Consider the following 22,864-nt stretch of genomic DNA (forward strand, 5'->3'; position numbering starts at 1 on the left):
GACCGAATGTTTACAGGACACCGAGGCATATCAGCCAGCTGAAGTAACCAGCTGCTGATAACAGCTGAAGTAAGTTGGGGAATGAAAAAATCTTATAACAAAATTGCCCTTCTTTGGCACTCGGTGTCATGCTCGGCTGGGAGGTGTCGTGTGCCCTGCGGGGAAGGATCCAGAAGGAGAAGACCAAGCCCGTGGGTAGTTCACACAACAAGTTCTTCATAGTTTTCTTCCCACTTGCATATTTATGGCAGAGTCGTGCTCAAAGGGGAGCAGTGATCTTTTCAATATTTACCAGAGTTCATTTCAAAACACAAGTGACACACATCCTCTCAGCCAGGAAAACAAGATCAAAATGAAACAACAGCAACAGCAACAAAAAAATGAGATCATCTCACAAGTGCTTTCAACCATATGTTTGGGAGTAGCACAAAAGAAGAAAACCAATAAGGATAAGGCAAAATTGAGTGCTGTTACCACTGTATCTTTTCTCTGTAATTAAAGTATCTGTGCAGGCTAGTGATAAAAAATACAGGGAAGAATGACAATGAATATGTTCTGGATAGATAGCAGGAGTAACTACACAATGTACTAGCTATATGAAAAAACTGAAAATGAAGTAAAATCTTAGTGATCAAGACTTGTTTCAAGTGTTTCCTGAAATTTTTAGAAATTACTGACTCCTCAGGATTTTTGAAAGTAGTTTGAGAAATAGGTTGTATTTTTTCTGACTTGGTTTGTTTGTTTGCGTGCAAGTAGATTCTTGATTGAAACTGGGTCACTTTGTATTTATAAGTTTGACAACTTTGGCTGGATATCCTTTTGATGAGGCCTAATTCAGTAATGTGCTGAGAACCCAGAACATCACTGGTTTCATACGTCCCACGAGGATTAGCTGTGAAAGGAGAAAGCTAATTTTGAAATACCAGCTCAAACCCACTACAATTTGCTAGAGTATGAGAGTGGAAAATAACCTCTTAACAACCTCCTTATAAAATACCACAGTAATACAAGCAGGGGAGATGGTCAGATGCAGAAAACAGTGCTGATAGCAGAACTGTTAGCAGAAAGAATGTATTCCAGAAGGCATATCTGAAGAATTCAGAAGAAAATTACACGTCACACTGCGTTCTTTATTTCACAAGAAAATCTGCTGAGGTCAGATGCTTGGCATGCTCTGATTATCGTCACTGACTCTCAGAGCTGGATGAGGACCAGAAATGGGGAAAAAAAAGTTTTTCATGGCTGAGGAAGGCTGGAGGAGGAAAGGTTTGCCACAGTACCTTGTGGCAAACCTGTACCATTTGCCAGGAGAGCCAGGACTTGGCAGTTTTCTGCTTTCTCAGCTATGGTTTTTATGCTGCGTGACAATAAGCAAACTCTAAATCTGCTTTCTTCAGTTTGGCCATCTCTTACTTACTAAAGGATGGCTTGCTGGAGATGGCTTTGCATTCCAGCTGCTACTACAATGACCAGCATGAATGTATTTAACAATGTTGATATAATCAGCCAGCAGAACCCAAACAAAACATAAACAGAACAATCCAAGCCCTGTCAACAGAAATAAATTCCCACAGCAAAATTTAGCAGTCTTAAATTTAATCTGATTTGCTATAAGCTCATCCAGGACTGCAGTTTTATAACTACAAACATCCACCTCCTTAGCATGTGGTGCCGCTAGATTTACATATGTATTTTCTGCTTTTAAATACCAATAATACCCTTAACTACCAAAGCTCAGCCCTCAGGTCAGGCTGCTAAAATACATTCCAGTATTACCTGAGCAGATTCCTGTACTTCAGGTGTTATTCCTTAGAGTAACACAACAGGAGATGTTTGTAACACAATTCTGCTCAGCTCCATGCCTACCTGGAGTCCCCTAATAAAGCAGCCTTGAAAGCAACACCTCTGCAATACTCTGCATTTCTACCTCTTCCTTTCCCACTTGGCTTTAGAAGAATTGTCTTCTTTTAATAGTATTCAGAACATATGTACCCATGCCCCAGCTTTTTTTCTTCTTGGAGGAACTACCATTTATTTGTAACATTTATTTTGCATTCTGTGGTGAACATATAACCAGTGCAAATTCCAAGTGTTTAACCTTTGTTCCTTGTCAAACTTTGCAAATTAACTTAAAATAGCAGAGTGAAATAAGCACCAAGAGGCATTTTCTGGAAGTAACTGATAACATCTTGCAAGTACTGCTTGCCCTTACTAGTTGGTTGGGTTTTGTTGTTGTTAGATTGTTGTTCAAGCTGAGCTCCCAAAACAAAACCTTCACAGACAGTTATTCAGTAGTGAAAGTTGTTACGGTTGTAGAAAGCATGTAAAAATAAACAGGTCTATCAAGACTTGTCTTATTTTCTAAAATATAGGAAAATTAGCTGATAGTAATTTTTTGTGACTTTTCAGAGTATATACGTATTGTAACAATTCCCAATGTTTCTGTAATGAAAATAGCTATTTCTGTGATAACTGATAATGTGTTACTCTGAAGGAGCAGCAGCAGAAAACAGTTGGAAGTATATACCCAAGCCATCAGCAATGAAAATAATTTCATCCCGTTCTTACTTGGCTCTCAGTAACCCTCTCCCCAAGGGTTTATTCTATGATGTTATGTGTCAGGTCCCTCATGTGACTCAGTACTTTTCAGAAATATTATATATTGTAATAGGTGTACTTAGAAATGTTGAATGTATTGATATATGTCTCAGTTTAAATATATGTTATGTACAGATTTATTTTTATAATTTGTTTCATAGAATGACTTCTCTTAGAAAAATGAATTTATCAAGGCATAAATTTTAACACTGAAAAACCAGATATTAGTTTTTTGTGCTGTATTAAAGCCCCATCCTGCTGACACCTATGCATGTGCTTAAATTTAATCATATAAGTAGAACTGAACTCACTGAGATTACATGCACAATTAAAATTAAGCATGAAAATTAAGTGTGAAGCTCTTTCAGGTCAGGATTTCCAAATTCTTTCACTTGTTTAGAGTGAAGAAAAAACCTAAACTAGTAACCACTCATTCATATAATCAAATTGCAGTGGTATTTATGTCAAGGGACTTACTGTCATTTGATAAGCAAAGTAGTTTATAAAACAAATTTTTACTCAACAGAATTAAACCCTTAAACATTGTGATTAGCTGAGTGGCTGTCTTTTCTAATAGGAAAGATAAATTGATTCTTTAATATTCTGAGTATCAACTGAGATGAATATGGTTATTTTAGAATAAGGGGACATGTTTCTATGAAGAGATTAATTTTTAATTTTTTTAATGTGTGCATTTCATTCTTCTGTCAACACAAATTTAATGTTTTTAGAAAATCTCTAAACAGCATTTTACTTTGGTATGGAAATATGCATTTTGTTTAGAAGTGGTACTGTGCTTTGCTGAATCACTTATTAAAATATTCACATGATAACTCTGTTACATTATGAGTTCAAAATAGATGATTGTGAAAGTATTGAGGCTTTCTGCTCTCTGAATATTTTCCCACCTCTTTATAAAAGAGAGTTTTCCCTGGTCATTGTTCACTTGGATCATCACAGTAGAAAACAAATTGGTTTTTCACAATGTTAACAATTGCTGTTCTTAACTGTATAGTGGAAACTAACTGGAGAGGCTCAGGAGCCAGTTCACATAACACCTCAGCCACCCAAAATCCAGTCACAGCAGTACCTGACTTTGCATCCCCTGTCTTACATGACTTGATTTTCAGCTGGAAGACTTCAGCCCCCTGAAGTGGATCAGCCAGCAAGGAGTGCAGGGAGCAGCTCAGCCTCCCCACCAGGAGATGGGGAACCACTTGCCCCTCGTGTTGTAGGGAGGCATCTCTGTCCTCTTGAGAGACACAAACCTGAGATCCCTGCCTGTGCCTTGGCCTCTTCTTTATAGTTTAGCAAGGCATCACTCCTCTCTTGCAAATGCTGGTGGAAGGATGAGGTGGTGCTGTTTCCTTAAGCATCCAGCAGGGATATGTAAAAGCCAGGTACAATTCCAATGGCTGCTGGACAAGGTTTAATCTCTTACTTCCATTGATCTGGGAGGTTACATGAGCTATCAGGCTCTAAATGGGGGCAGGAGCACCATCCATGCTCCTTGCTGAGGCCATACAGAAAATAGAAAGAACAACTGGCTCAGGAGGAAGAGACTCCTCATTCTGATTGCCATTCCCAGGGCTGCTCCAAGATCTTACACAAGCATTTTTAGGAGCAATCTATCTATCCTTTAAAGCAAGTGCCTGAAAAGGCACCTGTCCTGTGAAAGGCATGACTAGACTCTGCAGTTGCTCACTCCCCCTGCATAGGATAGGCACCATCAGAAAACACATACTTTGCAGGACCTAGGGAAAAATTTACTATCAGGAACCCACTGGATATTGTCCTGAGGAAGGCTTCTAACTGGGTAGCAGATGTATTTGAGCACCCATGCAGAAATGAAACTTTAAGTGCATAGGAACATGAAGGTTGCTCATTGTGGTGCATATGGGGTCTGGGTACCAGGGTGTTTGATAGCCCTGGAAAAGGGTTTTGTATCAAGGATCTTGGGATTTGCTTGCCTTGTGTTACTACAGCTAGTCCATTCTAAAGATCCCATTCTAATCCATCACAGGGGAGTTTGAAAAGGAGGAGGAGTCTCTTAAGAGGATGTCACAGAAGGAATATTTCCAGTGTAAAACAAGCAAACTATAAATATTCCACTATAAGGAAAGGATGTGTACTGGATGAACTTTGAGATGTGCTCCAAAAATATGCTGCTGACCTCTCACTTGACATGATCTGTTTCCCTATTAAACTGTAATATAATTAGGGCTTGGTCTAACCCTGTCACTGATTTAATACTTACATCGATGGAAATGTGGCCTCACAGATCATAGAGAGAATAAGGTATACATGTAAATTCTAAAATAATCCAGTCATAGTAGAAGGAAGGAAAGCCACAAGAAAATTCTTATCTCTCCTACCTTGCAGGATATTTAGATGTCTTATCACATAAGTGTATATGAATGTTAGGCCAAAGGTCTTTGAGAACTTGGACTCAAAGCTCAATTCTTTTCATAATTGCAGGTAAACTGCAGCTGAACTGGAGTCTGAGAATTCACATAAAGAAGTGAAAAGGGAATTGGGGACAACATTAATTGAAATTGGGAGTTGAGGGCAAAGACTCTAATACTGACCAAAAAAGGGATTTGAAAAATAGATGATGACTCTGCTGGTAGGCAATCATGGTGCCAAGAGTCACCATGATGATGAAAGTTGGTGATAATTAACTCATTTCATCTCATCTCCTGTGTCTGCTGAATTTCACCCAACAAGCCTCCTGTAGAGCTCTGGGAGGTGCTGGGAGAGACACAGATGGGTCTTGACTAGGGTAGATCATAGAAGAAGGGTGATCACAACCCTCTGGGTTTTGTGAGAGTCTCTCTAGGGACAAATGCACAAATAAGTAGGACTCAATGAATGGATTTTGCCAGGAAACCAAGGATGCTGAAGTCCCTCTGTTACACAGGAATGAGTTTAGAGAGAAGGTCCATTAGAGGTTTATCCCACCTATACCCTGTGGTAAGAGCACCCATGAAGGGGGAGAAGCTGCATCATGTTCTGGGACATTCTGAGGAGCAGGACTGTGGCCAGGAATGCTGTTTTTGCAGCACCTTATTTGTTTGTGAAAATAAGTACAACAGGCATTTTAAAATAAGAAAAGGGCTGCTGCTTGAATATGTATTCAAGCTGGTGATGAAAGCTACAAAACTTACATATACTTAGACATCTGCGTGAATATTTTAAGTATAGAGAACATTTATGGAGAAATGAGTTTATATCTTATATTACATTCTTTACAACATAATATAACATATCTTGTATCGTATTGTCATGTCATGTCATGTTTTTAATGTTATTGTAGCGAACATGAATAATTGTAAACCAACCCCCAGGAACTTGAGTCCAAGTTTAATTCCCCCACTCTGCAAAGAAAACAATGTGCATCTCACACTTGCAGTGAGAGCCTTTTTTCCCTGAAGGCACTCGTTGCATAACATGTGGCTGATTTACAGCCTGAGTTCAAGAAATTTCACAGACCACTAGGGAAGTTCTGGAGAAGATTTTGGAGACTAAACATCCACTTTTGCACAAAGCACAAATCACCTGTAAAAGAAGACCTGGTGAATTTAACTGTTGCCTGGTAGGTTATGTATTCTCACCACTTCATACAGATACTTTAATCACAAAACAAATTATCAACAAAAAATATCAAGCTAGAGCATCCCAAGTCAAATCTTTGGTAATGAAATTAAATTAGTTATGCCAATTTATATCTGTGGGGAAATTATGGCTTGTTTGGGTGCTCTGTCATATCTGTACTTTCTGCTCCATCCACAAAGATGATGATTTATCTGCCATTTTTTTCTGATACAGTGTAGAACATCTTGGTTTATGCAAGGGTAAGACATATTTCTTCACTAACAAGGAAACTACCTTCCCCTCCCAAACATCTCTTCAAAATGGGGTTGTAGAGCATGCTTTCCTTTGATCAGCTTTGAATAAGTTTAAATAGTATTGAACTACACTTTCCCTTTGTGGTAAACATTCAGGATCTACCAAAATTCTAAACATTTGGGTTTTTTAGAAAATTATCAATACTTATTCAAGGATATTCAACTAATTAATTGATCAGCCCATACATTTAAGAAAATGTCTCTCGAACAAGAGACACAATATTAGACCTTGCCAGGTACTCTCATCCCAAATGTGTTGGAATAAATATAATTCCACAGAAATAAGAAATAATATTTATAGGGGCTATGTGAGACCTTTGTTAATAGCAAGTATTAAGTTAGGCAAGGCTTTTGGACAGAGAATGTTTAGCCATGTATTTAATTGCTGTGCTGAATTCAGGCTTCTATTTGGCAGTTGAAATATTGTCATCATTTTTAGAGCTCAGTATAAAACTCTTGTATATATAATAAAACTCCTGTATATATAATAAAAACACACCAAGAATCTTTACTGGGGCTGCTAAATACTACTGCCATGCACACATTCAGTAGTAAGAATAGATAATAATGCATCGAGAATGCAAAAAAAAAAGGCCCATAAGAGGGCTAATTAAAATTAGGCATGAAAATTAAATACAGCAACCTTATCCATTATTTCCACTTGGTAATCTCAGACACTTTACCCTAAAGCATAAAATATTATCCATTTCAGCAGACTGGGAAACAGAACAAAAGGAAGATTATCAGGTTGTCTTCACAAAGATGGTGAATAAGGAGCCCTCTCATTTCCCAGCTATCCTCGTGTTACTTCCATGTAGGACTAAAGCCCAGCCCCACAGAAGGAGGCTGTACATGATGAAAATAAATTCCCATGTCTTCCACTTTACCATCTAACCTGCAACATGGAGTTGAGCACTGCTGTGGATCAGGACATTCACGGCCCCAAACTTCCCTCCTAAGTTTGGGCTTAGTCTTTTAATAAAACCCCATCAGCGAGAGCACTGGGTCTGGAGAGAAAGACCCGAGTTAGGTCCTCACATCTGGCTGAGTGGGGCAAAACTTGTGCCTCCTCTTTCTGAGTGGGGTGAACCTTGTGCCTCCTCTTTCTGAGGAGAAAATGATCTAATCAGACACTGCTCATCTGTGCTGTTTGAGGAGTCTTACAGGGCATGACTCTCCCTCAAGCTGTCCTATCCTGAAGTTTCGAGCTGATTAGACAGTAAACCAGATGGTGCCTGACTTTTCAGCCCTGTGGTGAGGACATGCCCTGTACAAGGGGCATCCTGAAGTCAGCTTTTCTCTGTCTGTAACCATTCTGCTGCTAGGAGTAACTGCAAAGAAGATGGACCCTACCCCACCATGGATAGCATTCCCTGCCGGACTGACATGACTTGGGAAGTCCAGGTGGGTGTAGTGGCACCCTGCATCTTCCCCTGTTGCTGAGGTTGCCTCAGCAGCAGCCTCACATGCCCACAGAGCAAACTCAGGGTTTGAGTTCAAGGGGTGCAATCAAGGCAGGCTCATTTTAAAGCTGTGGGCAGCTCTATTGGTTTCATTTTATTTACACTTTGTTCTTATTATCTGGGCGAGTTACTGTACAGTCAAAGCCAAAAACTAAACCGAGGAAGATAAGAGGCTGGATGAAGGTTATGATCATTCATGTGCTCCTTTCATGGCAAGGCGCATGTAAAGGAGGTGAGAGGACAAATGATAAGCACAGTGAATGCTGCAGTAGCAGCCTAATAATCTGTGCCATACAGTGATTTTATTTGAAATGGTATTTATGTAGGAATCGATGTTTAAGAATTAGAAATGTTCGTTTTTAATTATGGCAAATTTTAATTTACATATTTACCAGACAGGTGAGAGGAGCTGTTTAAAGTGTCATAAACAATATTAAACAGAGTATTTTAGAGTATTCTTTATATACAAGCAAAGTTTCAAGGACAATCAATAGGAAGGGCTGGTTTTTATAGGGGGTATGTGTGTGTGCATGTGTTTGTACTTGTGTGTAGCAGCATGTTTAATTCCATAATTGTCCAAAATGCTTGTAATTTAGCACAGTAAAAGTAGATATATTCTTTTTTCCTCTCATCCTTGGTGTTCACCTGGGAGACAACAAGGACACAAACCATAATTGCATTAGTCCACCCAAGGGTAGCATACACCTTCAGCAAGTAATTCCTAACCTTTCTTCCAAGTTATTTCAAGAGGAGAGTTTTGTATGCTGAGAACCAGTGTGACTAAATGCTGATTTTTCATAGTCCCTGGGGGCTAAATTTATCTCTCATTGAAGCCAGTGGGAATTTTTCCATTGACATAAATAACAGTTGGATCAGGTCTAAGTACTTTCATTAGTGATCATTTTTTAACGTGTAAAGACATCGATGAAGTAGAGAATGAGCCTATAACTGATCTCAAAAAAAATCTGGGATGCTTTTACAGGGCGGAAAGGATGGGGAGCGGGAGATGAAGGTCAGGATCTGTGAACAAGTAGTTTTCTTTCCATGGAATGGATGGACTATAAAGGCACTTTGAGGAGATATAATTTACACTTGTCTGAGGACAGTTAATTTACCTGACCTATCATTTTGCTTGTTCAGTGAGTTTGCTTTGTTCAGTCTGGTTTAAGATGTGATTCTTCCATATGTGGAATCTATTTTTCTTGTTGTTCATTACCTGGATGTATCCAAAGAGATAACAAAGTTTAATTGCAGGTTATTGTGCTTGGCCAGCTTCTAGTCTGGTGCACAAAGTCCATCTGATAAAAAAAAAAAAGAGCCTTGAAAATCTTCAGCAAAAGGGAAATAAAGATGCACATCACTGGGGCAGTGTCAGAGCTGTCTCTCAGCTAGAGAGAAGGGATGTTTGTACAACTTACACCTCCACCCCACACTGCTGAAACACTGCCTGTAACAATGACTGAAAACCTTCTGGAACTTTAATTTAGTGAAGTTGCACTAAAATTCATAGTAATGCTGTGCACCAGAATCTGGTCCTGAAATGCACGTGTTGCACCCAGTGGTAATTTTGTTATCAGTGCCTCCATCTCATTAAGGGAGAAACTAAAAGGAAAATGACAGAAGGCAAAAGAGAAATTGAAAATCACTCATTTAAATTTAGGAAGCTTCCAGGCAGAACCAGGAGGACCAGTGGGAGAAAAATTGCTGGGAAAAAAGGAACAGAAAAAAAATAGGATGATGAAATCCATGGATACAGGGAGGGAAAAGAGAGAAGTGAGAAGAGTACAAACAGGGAAGTGGAAAAAGAAAAGGAGAAGCTGTGATTTTAAAGAAATGGGAAAGGTAACTTACAGAAACAAAGCAAAAGAGAGCAGGGAATGGGATTTTAAAGGGAGAGAATAAATGAAGAGTAAATGGATTTAGAGGAATTGTGATGGGAGAAGGCAGTAAGGAAAGGTAATCTGAGGAGGGAAAAACAAAGAGCAAAATAATTTTATCTTCAGTGTTAAAAAATAAAAACAGTTAAAACAGAGCACCTATTTCCCTCCACAAAATATATATTCATCTGCTCATCTGCTTGAGAGGTATTAAATGTAAGAGAGTAGCAGCATTTGCCATTCAGTCCCAGTGAGAGTCAGTCTCTAAACCTATGTTTTTTAACTCCCATTTTTGGACCTTTTGGGTCCATAGAGATCCAAGACATCCAGAGTGAATTTTGTCCTTGTTATTGTAAGTTTGGAGGGGGGTTCTTTCACTTTTTGGAGAAACCCTTGGAAGTAGCCCATGGATGCCCAAAGAGTCCCCAGACAGCTGCTGAAATACTCTGGGCTGGGTGGAGATGGTGGTTACTTCTGCTGCTGGTTGCTCCCATAGTTCAGGCAGTAGCAACCTACATGCTGGAAAAACTAGTCCCAGGTTCCAGTCCTGGTGTTAGTCCATCCAAATGGGAAAACTACCTCAAAGTTAGTGCATGTTTTGGTGAACAGGGGAGCCTTGCTATATAGTTTCAGACCTGAATGTACCACATAGCAAAAATTATGATGGAAGTTAGTTCCCATCAGAGAAGTAGAGAATAATATTTCAGGCAGAGTCAGAAAACCTGATTCTGTACAGATTTTACCACATGATATCTCTAATTTATGGGAACCTATTTCTCATATGTGCTGTGCAGGGAAAGATTTGTCTTGTCAGGGCTACAGTAATTTCAAAACTTAATTCAAACCACAAAAGACACAGAGAGGCAGGTTTTACTCATGTTATCACTACACATTTGATTTATTTACACCTCATTATATTCTCATCAGACTGAACAGGTTTAATGGAACTGTGTGACCAGAAACCAACATAGGATCTGGATGGGACATGGGGATTTTAATTGTTGCTCTGACTGGTGTCCTGGAGCAGCATCAATGTTAGGACAGGAGAAAGCTTCTGGTGTGAGACTGGGAGTCTGCTCCTCTGTATGATGGTATCTGTAGCTCTTTTTAGTAGTGAGGCAGCCATATTATAATTTTAATCAAATATCCACAGTGTGTGAAGTAGTGTTAAGGGACGTGGAGGCAGGACTTGGTCAGAAAGAGGTAAGGGAGAGAATTCTCCACACTGGCGACTCCTGGAGGGCTGCGAGGAGGTATTCAGCCTGATTTCTCTGCAGAGGGAGAAGATCCCAGTGCACATCAGCCTGAGTGCTGAGCTGCTGTACCTGGCCTAAGGGAAACAGCAATTAAGAACATGGATGTTACCTCTGTCAAAAAAATGCTCTTTCGGGGGAACTGCCCCCTGCAGTTTGTGACAAAGTAGAGAAATGGATTGGAAAAGGACCAGTGAATGTTCAGCAGGAGGCAAATGAAAGGTATTTTATGAGATGGAAAATTAAACTGGCAAGAATATCAGAGCATCTGGTGCCCTGTACTGGGTGTTACTTTAACTTCCCGATAGTCTTATTTTTTATTTTTTTTTTTTAACTGGGGTGTGATCCAATGTCTTTACTGATATTAACTTAGCTTTAGTTTCAAAAGGGATCTGGATAAAACCTATGTGACACAGTGGAGCTGGGTTTATTTTTCATTGTGGTTTCATTTTCTTTTTTCACGGGAGAGTTTCAAGCCAGGACATGTTTCAGTGGCCTAATCTCAAACACGCACAGGAACAGTTTCTGTGTTTGCTTTGCAGGGAGGAGCCGGCTCACTACGGGAGAAGTTCAAGAATGAACACAACTGGTTTGCTGTCAGATTTCAGTGCTGGCTGCAGCTCATGGGCAATAAAGGGACCGGCAATGTGTAGCAAACAAGTGGATGTCAGTGGTCATCCACAGCTGGATAACAACACTGGGATTTTCAAGGTACTTCTACCCACATGGAAGGAGGGAGATGCTTCCCCCTCCCCCCCCCCCCCCCCCATTATTCTGCACATTATTTCCCCACTGCTCTGCTTAACTGAAAATATTCCAAATACATTCCCACTTCCAATACAGCTACTTAAGGAAGGACTGACAGTTGCTAAATGTCTGTCATAATTGCAGCAGGCACCTGCTCTTGGCCACTAAAACTGATATTGCTAACACATTTCCACAGTACTTAAAATTTTCCAACCAACTATCTTTTGGGAAGAAATTTTCCACGTTTGGCTTCTGCTCGAAAGGAATTATTTTTTTTCTTCTAGGCTTGAGAAAAACGGTGCCAGCTGTCCTCGAGGACAGCTTGAATTATAAAATTGTGCCTCTGAAGTAAAAAGAACTTCTTAGGCTGTACCAAGGTGAAATAAAAAGCTTGCTCTAGACCCTTCTGAAGAGCAAAGTTTTTGCCTGGCATTATACTTGACATTGATTTACCTAGATTAATAAAAATGCAGCAATAACTATGTTATGATAGAGCTAAGAATGATTTATCTAGAAGTGAGTGAAAAAGAAAAGCTTGCAGCTCACAGGAGCTGTAAATGGAGAGCTGCCAGGTAGGTCAGAGGAGTTCTCTCCTGCCCTCACAAAGTGCACTTCTTTGTTTGGAGAGAACAGGGTGCGACTGCACCTTCCACAGGAGGGAAGCCTGCGTCACTACTCCAGACTCCTTCCTTTCCCACCAGACCAGTATTTTGCTTTCTAGAGCAGGCAACTAAATGCAAAATAAGAGTGCTAATTTTGCAAAGTGACCAGCACTTGGTTATTAAAAAAGCTAAATTTACTACTCCCATATGTGTGGCCAGTATCTATACCTATATTTATCTATATATCTATATCTGTATCTATATATCTATATATCTATATATCTGTATATCTATATATCTGTATATCTATATATCTATATATAGATATTTCTATATTTCTATATATCTACATCTATATATCTATATTTCTATATATCTATCTGTATATCTACTTCTACACACATATGCATCCAACCACATGCACACAGAAGGGGGATACAGAGGGACTACTCTTTCAAACTACTTTTGAAACTACCATTAAAAATCTGTATCCTTGACAAAATTATCCAAGTAATTAAAATATCCCAGCATATACCACTCATGACATATTGCCTGTTATCGAAACTGACATATTGAACATTATAAAATTAATTAACTATTTGGAGCACTTGATTGGGATATACACTTTATATATGAAGGTATACATTTTATATTGTTTTAGTTACAATATCCTCAAGTATGAAATGTCTTGGTCTTTCCATGCAAAGTACAGAGACTTGAAGACTGGTTTAATAACAAGTTTGCATGTATTATATACGAACTATGATTGCGCTGGATAATCCCATGCATCTGTCTGGTAAGTTTCCTGTGTCCCCTCCAGGTAAATGTTTTTGGTTTTATTTTGTGTTTTGTTTTTGTTTTTATTTTTGTTTTTGTTACAACTTATCTTCTAGTAATTTCAAGGCTGTTAGAATGTATTTTCTGTCTGTTAACAAACCAGAGGGGGAAAAAAAAAAGACCTAAACAAAAACCCCTTTACCACAGCCACAACTGTATTTCCCTCTCTGCTGTAGGAACTCCCTGTTTATTCATGAGATCAAAAGGAAATAGCAGGCTGCTGTGTTTTAAGAAAAGTTTAAAAAATACCCTAACAAAACAAGCAAAACCCCCAAACAGTGTTATTTTCAGCTTTCTTTAATTTCATTAAACGGATCTTCCCCCTCAGAGTAAAAAACGAAGCCTTCTCCTTTATGTGAAATGAACTTTTCTCTGTCATCTAAAGTAGCGTGGAGAGGAGGGGGGAGAATGGAAGGAACGGGGAGGCGAGTGGGGAGGCATGAAGCATTTTTTTTCTCTAGAGAAAAATCGCTTTTCAGTCCTTTTGAAAAGAAAAAAATACACAATTGCCACTTCATTATTTTTTTACTCTTTTTTTTTTTTTTCTCGCGACAGGAACGCTGATTTATCGTCAGAAGCAGAGGAACTCTCTCGGAGTCTAAATAAATAAATAAATAAATAAATAGCAGAAGGTAGAGTGGTGAAGAGGGAAGGATCAGGGGTCTGTCGGGGTGCCGAGGGACGCTGCCCGGCCCGGCCGGGCTCGGTGGTGCCGCTCCGTGCCGTGCGGTGCCGAGCCGTGCCGTGCCGGCGGGGAAGCCTTGCATCACCGCCGCGGGCCCGCTTCCCTCCTCCCTCTTTTCGGAGAGGCTATTAATAGCATGACATCAGCCAGGGACTCGCCGCCAGAGTAAATACCAGCGCTGCCCGCTCGGCTATAAAAGGGGGGTGATGCAACCCAGGCGAGCGGCAGAGGAGCGGGGAGCCGAGGGAGCCGCTCTCCCGCAGGCGGCGGCGGAGCAGCGCGGACGGCGGGGCTGGGGAGCCCCTCGGCTCCTGCCGGGAGAGCGGCGGCGGCGGCGGGAAGGTACGTGGAAGCAGGAGAGGAGCGGCCGGGACCGCCCGTGCCGGCGGGACGAGGGGCTGAGCTCCGGGGAGGCTGTCCCGCCCGCCGAGGAGGGAGGGATGGATGGATGCCCTCCGGAGGACCCGCGGCAGAAGTTTCCGCGCCCCGGGCGAAGTCGGCCGCGGCGGTGCCGCCGCCGGCCGTGAGCGCCGGGAGAGCCCCCGGCCCCGCCGAGCTCCGCCGGAGCCCCTCGGCCGTGCCGGCGCTCGCATCTGGGGGAGCCCCTGCCCGGGCTGCCGCCAGATGCGAACGCCGGGGAGCCCGCCCGGCGCCGGTGATCCCGGACCGGCTGCGCCCTCGGCACCGCGGCGGGAGCACGGCCCCGGTACCGGCCCGGGAGCGCGGGATGCCCCAGCGGCGCGGCACCGCGGGGACGGACGGGCGCTGCGGAGCTGCGGTGGGACAGCCCAGGCGCCGACGGACCCGCGCTGCCGCGAGTAGAGTTGTGTCCGGTATTCCCATAAACCGAGGGGAGCTTGTGGTGACAGCCAGGGATACTCACTTTCCTTTCTGTCTCCGTGTCTTGACGCGAAGTAGATCAGTTGCTAAACTGTTGCCTAAGCAAATCGGGCGTGACACAACAGCCAGCTTCTTTCGAGAACGAGTTGCCTGTTGGAAATGAATTTTCTTCCTACTAACAGCGCTTGAGAAGCTGCAAGGCAGCAGAAAATGGTTCGGGAGTGATGTGGGATGTCAGAAAGCTTAAGGTCAACTAGCGTGCACGGAGGTTGTGAACTGTAATTGCTCTTAATGCTGTTTAAGATTAACCTCAGTGGTTATCAAGGTTTATTGCATCAGCACCAGAGGAAAAGGAATTTGTATGAAGAAATAAAACCAAGAAGCACGGTCAGCCGTCTGCTGTTAAGCAAGAAAAAACTGAAAGTAATCCCTTTCAGTATTAAAATTAAACAATAATATCCTTAAATACTGAAAGTACACTGAAAGCTAGGAAGCGCATTCTGATTTCAAAATCTTGGCAGATGAGACGTAAAAGCTCATTGTAGATTAAAAGAATCATCTGCAAAACAACAAACAAAGAGCAGGGGGAGAACGAATGTATAAAGTTGTTTGAACCTACCTGAATTGGGAGGGTAACATGAAAAGTAAAACTGTTGAGAATTCCAAAAGGAAGGCTAAAGCAATGAAGCATTAACTCAGCCCGGGAACAGGCTGTGCCGGTAACAGTGCAGGGCTGAGAAGTGTTCAGCACCTCCAGGGGCAGTAACTCCAGAACACGTGCGTGGTCTAACCAAGTAAACAGAGATTGTATCAGAAAGGGCCACGATGGAATCACACTCTAAGGCTTGACATTCTTATTCCTACCATTTCCCCAGCCTTCACAAACCCGAAGGAAATGAGATAGTTTTCTGCAGGGCTTATAGACAGAGGGACAATTTGTACAAAAAACTAGGACAAGAAAGAGCAACTTGTTGCATTTTTAAAAAAGAGTAAAATCTAATTTTCATATTTGTAGAACATCTCTAAAAACAGATTTGTTCTTCAGAAACTGCAGTGTATCTACCTTGTTGTTATGAAAAGGGAGCATATTGAGTTTCCTGAGGAGCATTGACATAAGGCTGATTATTTCTGTCATTTGTGTGGTGGTGGCTCCTAACAATCCCAGAGGCAGACTGGGAGCTGCCCTACCAGGCACTGTTCAGGAAAGAGCCCCAGGAAAGCAAATCAGTGGCAAGCAGCTCTGCAAAAAGGGACTCAGCTCACAGCAGAAATCCTTACAGAAGCCTCAGCCCCCTGGCAGGCCTTCCCTCCCCAAAATTGTTGGAGCAATTGGAGGTGCATTTCAGGATGATTGGGAGGGCAATGAGCTGTCCGGGGAGGAGAGCAGCAAGTTCCTACGGTCAAGGACACTTTCTCCTGCTCTGGGCTCCCAACCACTCCTCTTTTTCACACTAGTGACAGGTGGGTGATAAGACCTGAAGCCATCATAGTAGGGTTTTGTTGGTGTTTGTGGTGCACTTTGCACTAACTACTAGAAATCCACAATTAACACAATTTTTCAGGCACATTCTTGGTTTCTTCTAGTGCTGCTGCTGACCTTAATTAAAAGTTCACCTAAACTGAAAAATAATTGAATAAACCAGAAGAGCTTGAATATTATTATCCCAACTAATCATTTGGGAGGCTGGAAAAACAGTTTTACTGTTACTTTAAGACTTCTGGTTGGATTGAATTATACAGAATTAACTTTTTTGAATTAAGCCATCATCAGCATTCAAGGAGACTGAGTCAGTGAAAATAAATTGAAACTGAAATTTCTGCTGGGGGTGAGGGGTTCAGTGTCATCTGAAATTAGCCTGTTTAAATTAGTTGACTGGTTGAATGTTGGTAAATGGTAAATAATCCTGGGAGAACTTCAGCTGGAAATTAATAGGGCCATTTCTGACTTGCTGGAAAAGAGTAACTGCTAGCTTTCTGAGATTATAAGATTAAACTGTATCAGTACTTTAAATGTGACTCATGAGCAGGGGCTTTCTGAAGAGAATTACATAAATTTCCCAAGGTCTTTCTGAATAACAAATTGTTCCAAATGATTTCCCTATCTTGAATAACTATGGGTGAAATCCTGGCCCCATTGAGGTCAACAGAAAAAGTCCTTTTGATTTCACTGGGGTCAGGATTTCACCCTGAGACTCTAGGAAGTGTTCAGCTCTTGTGTGGTGACTGGGTGAGAAAGAAGTGAGGAAGACTGAAGCTGGACCTGATGTTTTCCAGCAACAGGCAATTAACTCTCCTTTGATTTTTATGTTTACCTCACTTAGCAATGAACCAGGTTCTATTCTCATTTGCACCAGTGTGGATTTACAGTGTATTTTTAGATATCTCTGAGCAAATTCTAGCTTCTTGTCAAGGCACATGACCCTAAACATTTCTTGCTGGGTTCCAGAAGTAATGTACAGGAAACTGTGCAGTTCTGGGTTGACCCTGTGGAAATTTAGCTTACCCACACTGCTACCCCAAGGCAACTGTTTGCTTACCTGCACTAAGTTAATTACAATTTACTTTTCTGTAAGTATTGTGGTTCTAATCCAGAGTTAATAAGATGTACTGTAATTATCCACACAGATATTAAAAAAAAAAACACAACCCCAGAACAACAGCAACAGCAACAACAACAAAAATCTACACACCAAAGATGGCTGGAAAACCGACATAGTAAAATCCAACATAGAAAAATGCAATTTAACACAAGTCACTTTATGAACAAGGGAAGTATTACAATGTGTTTTCCTATGGATTTGCACATTTTATCCCCTGGACCACACACAAAAGGTGCTCAGTTTTCTTCCAGACCTGTTATCTCACCTCTGCTGGTGAGAGATGGGCTGTGACTTGCAGGGATGTGTGCATCAGCTAGCCCACTGTGTTTGGATGACTGACTGCTGAGTTTTGCCTCTTTCTCCCTCAGTGGGGCCACCAGTTTCCACAAAGCACATAGGGCCTCTGTCCCTTCAAAATTGGCTAAAAAACCAATAAGAATTACTAAAAATAGAAAAGTAGAGAGCACTGTTGGATAGGTTTATTTTCTTCAGAAGTCTACTAGATATGAGGTTGCTCCATAAGTTTGTATTTGTATAATTCCCTTAAAGACTCTTCAATCACAGTGTTTTATGTCAGGAGAAGATCCAGCCATGAATATTTAAGAATTCCAACCCTCTCGTAGAGGGCACATAAGGACAGTTTTGAATTTTACAAGAGCAAAGGAATGAAACAAATGGCTTCACATTTTTCATGAGTCAATCCCTCCAACTCAGCCTGTGCTGTGAAGCCACAGAGCATATAGAGACTTTTGCCTTTGTGCCAGCTCTTATTGTTAACTATTTTTCCAGGAGCTTATACCCAAATCTACAAGTGTAAAACTGAGTGTGATAATTTTGTGACAGATCCTCTTGTGGTTAGCAAGTTTCAGCTTCTAGTAGAACTCATTGAGCTAAGTGTAGCTAAGATCAAGGTATGCTTCTGTCCATATGAAGCTGGAATTTGTGTTGATTTAGCTCTAAAGATGAAGATACTCTTACTCTCCTTCTATGCTTTAAATAATAATACTACTTATTTGCTTTCTGATTTTTGTTCTTATTTTCTTTCTCTTCCTATTCACTCGATTCTTATTTACCACACGTTACCAGTTTAAAACTTAACAGTATACATACTTGCATACAATTTTTTAAATGTTAAGTTTCAGAAACACCTAGAAATTTTGTCATGTGCTGATACTATTCTTAATTTTCAATACTAACTTTTACTTAACATGAAGCTGAAGGGGTTTTGAGTGTCCAAATTCTTAACTGCTTGGCCCTGTTGAGAGATTAGGGTAGACTAGGAATGGGGGTGAAGCAGTGTAAGAACTACAGTATTATTCACAGTATGAAATATACCTCTAAGAGATATTATTTGCCTTTCCAAAGCTGTTGAAAGACTATCAATATTATCTCTTTTTATCTTTCAGCAAAATGATGGTCCAACACTCAGGCCAGGTATCTGCCTTAGAAGTCAGCGCCTCCGCAATTGTTCCCACTTTGTCCCCTGCAGGGTCACTGGGGTTTGATGATTTCACAAATTTAACCCCCCTGGTGAAGGAGGAACTGAGGTTTGCCATTCAGAACAAGCGTCAGTTCCACAGGATGTCTTCCACTTTGGACACAGTGACTGTTTCTGAAAGGCCAGTCGAAACATCAACGCTGAAAACAGAGGTAGGGCTCTATGAACAGAATTTTGGTGCGAGTGATTAATTCTCTAACAAAGTTTTGCCACAAGACCAGTAATTGTATTGACTATAGACAGCTCTCTGTACATACTTGTTTCCTTTTAAACCAGCTGCTTGGCTCTCTGTTGAGTGCTTTGGGCAAGCCCTCTGGTATTTCTCATAGTTAGGTAATTTATTTTTAATTATGGACTACAGACAATGTTTTACAGTGGTTAGAGCAAGTGCTAATATAGTTTCCATGCCCAGTGGTGGCTGAACTTGGAATAAGTCACTGCTGAAGTTCTGTTTCCCTGAGGACAGTCCAGCAGAATTCGTGGGGTTAGGACATGGACCTGCTCTGTCCACACTAAGTTATTGCTTAAAGATGATACTATCCATGAAAAACATTGCTCTTTGAAAGTGGAGAAATAGCTTCTTTTAAGGAAAGAGTAACATCTTGGTCTGAGCCTCCACAGGAAACAGAAGGAAGTGTGTTAGTATTCCCTTTTTGGCACTGCCTTTAATTCACTCACCTCTCGCTGCCACACATCCTCCACTCTGCTCCCTGTGCCCCTCCTCCTTTTCTTCCCTGAGAAATGGAGGAGAGATGCAGGTGTAGGAACCTGGGGACACATTCAGTAAGTTTTTTGAGTACCACTGATTTTAAATGGGCCGTCCTATAGGTTGCATACAACCCCACTCCAGTCAGGTTTTTACTGACAATTCTAATGACGTTCCTACCCCTCTACTGTACAGCAAACAAGGTCAGAATCTCATTTTTGTGTAACTCATGATGTGAGCACTGACAGCACTATCCATGTTGATTTTAAAAATCCGGAAGTTATCAAAATTCAGGTCTCCTGTTTACAACATCTTATAGATTGTGTGTATCTGTTTTTGTGGGACAGTTTTCTCCTGAAGAGGATGAAAGAAAAAAGAGAAGAAGGGAAAGGAATAAAATTGCTGCGGCAAAGTGCAGAAACAAAAAGAAGGAAAAAACAGAATGTTTGCAAAAAGTAAGTGACTGGCTAGAGTTGTTCTTAATCTGTCATCCTGCCTGGATCCAAACAGATAGCATAGGGTACTGTCATAGTAGAAAATCAGAAAGATGCCCCCCCAAACTCTGTAAACCCTTAAAAGCATTAGTCATGAAAAATAAACATGCCATTTATTAAATCCAAACCTGGTTAAAATTGGCATTAACTGAAAGCATGGTAGGAGTGAAAAGAGATTACTGTGACTGTGATTACAAGTGACCAGTCTTGTCTGTGAGGATAACGTTAATTTGAATGTGTACACTGAACACAAAATGAAGTAAAATCACGTTTCATGAAATATTCACTGCAGAGAGCCTGGAAACACCTATAAATATTTTCTCAGTTCTTTATGAACAGAGTGGTGTGGTAACTCAGATTCTCTGTCCTAGAAGCACAGTCACATCTTCACCTCTTGTGCTGTCATATAAAACTGTATTTCAGTAGCACCAGGCCTGTATCTAGGTATACAGCCTGTATATTCCTATATCTAGGAGCAAGGAAAAAAAGTTATGTTTGCACTTTGCTAGCTAAACATGGGCTTACAGATATGTGACTTCATGTTCCAGGGAGTTAAGGAGCAGCGTAGATAATTTTGAGTCAATTTTTGACCCAAAAAACTCAGAATAATTTTGAAGAAGATAGCAATAATGCTTCGGGTATCTGTCACTGTAAGTGAATACAAGTTTGAATTTCACTGTTCAACTTCCATTACGTTCTCTAGAGGCCAAAGGAGGTAACTCTCAATCTGGTTTTCAGGCCATTACTGACTGGGGAATGTACAGTTTCATCACTGCAGCACACTAAGTACATGTGATTCCTTTCTCTGCCAGCCATACACTTTCCCACCAACAAAAGAGCACAACTGTAAAAAAAACCCAGCGACTTACTATTTGAACTTCTCAGTGTAAAGGTCTTCTCTTTGTCCTTTGTACTAGGAATCAGAGAAGCTGGAAACGATCAATGCGGAATTGAAAGCCCAGATCGAGGAGCTGAAGAACGAGAAGCAGCATTTGATATACATGCTAAATCTGCACAGGCCCACGTGTATAGTCCGTGCACAGAACGGAAGGACACCTGAAGATGAAAGAAATCTTTTTATTCAACAGATCAAAGAAGGCACGTTACAAGGTTAAGTGACAACGGCAAAAGTGGAAATATTTATAATGTTTTTAACAGCTACCAGAATCCATGGGGGAGTCTGACATAATGTGTAGGATTCTATTAGTCAAGAGCCTTTAGGAAGGGCAGAGTGCTTTCATAAGTGGAAAGGATCATTTTTGGCTTGACAGCGATTCTTGCCCTGGGAAGATCTGGTCTCAATCAAACTGAAGAGCCTTCTGCCTCAAATGTAGGGTTTGCACCTGTCATACTTGCTGTTCCTAGGAGCTACAGACAACAGCTTCCGAAGTTTTAGCTCTCTGCTAGTATACAGTATCTGCACTCACGAGGTTTGTGCTAGAGCACTATGACTTCCAGCGATGCACGTGGTACAGACAGCTGTGCTGGATGGACACTACTCTTCCTTGTTGCTGGTAGGGAAAGAAGTCTGAGTATTTTTCAATTTCCAGGAGGATGGTTTCTGGCAGAATGTACTGATGTGTAATGTTGCGTTCTAACCTAACACACACACACACACAAAAAAAACCCTGTAGTCCCAAGTAAGCTTTGTAATTTTTTTCACAGCATTCATGAGGGTTTTTTTCTGTGACTCATCTCAGTGGCTGAATTTGAAGGGTCTAGTAAGTGTGACAAAGAAATGTTTCTTGCAAAACATCTATGTAGCCTAGCTTGTATTTTATGAGCTATCACCCTGGATACTACCCCTTGGGGACTAAATTTTTTCCTTGAATTGCTGAAGAGCAACTTGTACCATCATTTACTGACTTGGTGAATTGAACTCACTGGACTGGATAGAGGAAACTAACTGTGCAGGGGTACTGATAGAGGTTTTGTTCAAGTAAAAAGCTGCAGGAGTGAACCCCAGACTCCTGAACCTTGAATATTTTTTTTTTTTTTTAATTCATCTAGGATCTAATCCTACAAGCCTTAATTCATACTATTACCCCTCGGTCACAGAAGAGGTTCCATAGATTTCAGTGGGTCTGCTCATGCAGGTAGCTCTTACAGGCATAAGGATTTAGCAAAGTTTTTTCCATCTGGGTTGGGATTACTTCCTTTTGCCAGGTGACTCAGAGGGAAAAGTTATGATTGTAGCTACTTTTGTTTTACATTTGAGTGGCAAATACAGTCGATCAAAAGTGTTACTTAGAATCTAAAGGTGGCAAGAGTTTTGATGTAGTGCATAATTGTTTAATTTTTTTATTAAATACTAACCTTGGATGTTTTTGAATTGGTAGAAGAGTTGCTGGACAAAACAGTTGGAGCTATGAGTGTTGAAATTCTGATGTTTCTGTGAAATTCTCAGATTGTTTATTTCTATAAAATATACCCTTACAATTTTTTTTGTAAAAGAAAATATTATCCTTATTTATCACTAATACCATCATGAGTAGAGCTAATAAATACTGCGAGCAAGATAAAACTGAAAACACAAGTGTTGCGCTGTCTTTTTACTTTTATCTCTTGGTGTTTAATGTTATATATTCCTAAACATCACCAGTTGTATTTGAGACACCACTACTAAAACCACTTATCCTTCATCTTTTTTGAAGAGGCACTGAGTGTCCGGAATGATTGGGTGCAGATATTGTACCTGCTGAAACTCTGTATCTCCATCAGTAGTGTCTGACTGCTCAATGTCACAATTTAAACAA

At 40.8% G+C, this 22,864-nt stretch overlaps 1 protein-coding gene across 1 annotated transcript; it reads left to right on the forward strand.

The window, feature by feature from the left end:
* Window positions 1-18,820: 18,820 nt before the first annotated feature.
* On the forward strand, window positions 18,821-21,223 carry ATF3 (activating transcription factor 3). The gene is made up of 3 exons (XM_062489289.1): window positions 18,821-19,060; window positions 19,962-20,069; window positions 21,026-21,223. Exons 1-3 carry the CDS (start codon window positions 18,821-18,823, stop codon window positions 21,221-21,223), a joined length of 546 nt encoding a protein of 181 aa, XP_062345273.1.
* The last annotated feature ends 1,641 nt before the right edge of the window (window positions 21,224-22,864 follow it).

Source organism: Cinclus cinclus, chromosome 3 (genome assembly GCF_963662255.1).
Source record: "Cinclus cinclus chromosome 3, bCinCin1.1, whole genome shotgun sequence".
In the NCBI taxonomy this organism is placed as follows: Eukaryota; Metazoa; Chordata; class Aves; order Passeriformes; family Cinclidae; genus Cinclus; species Cinclus cinclus.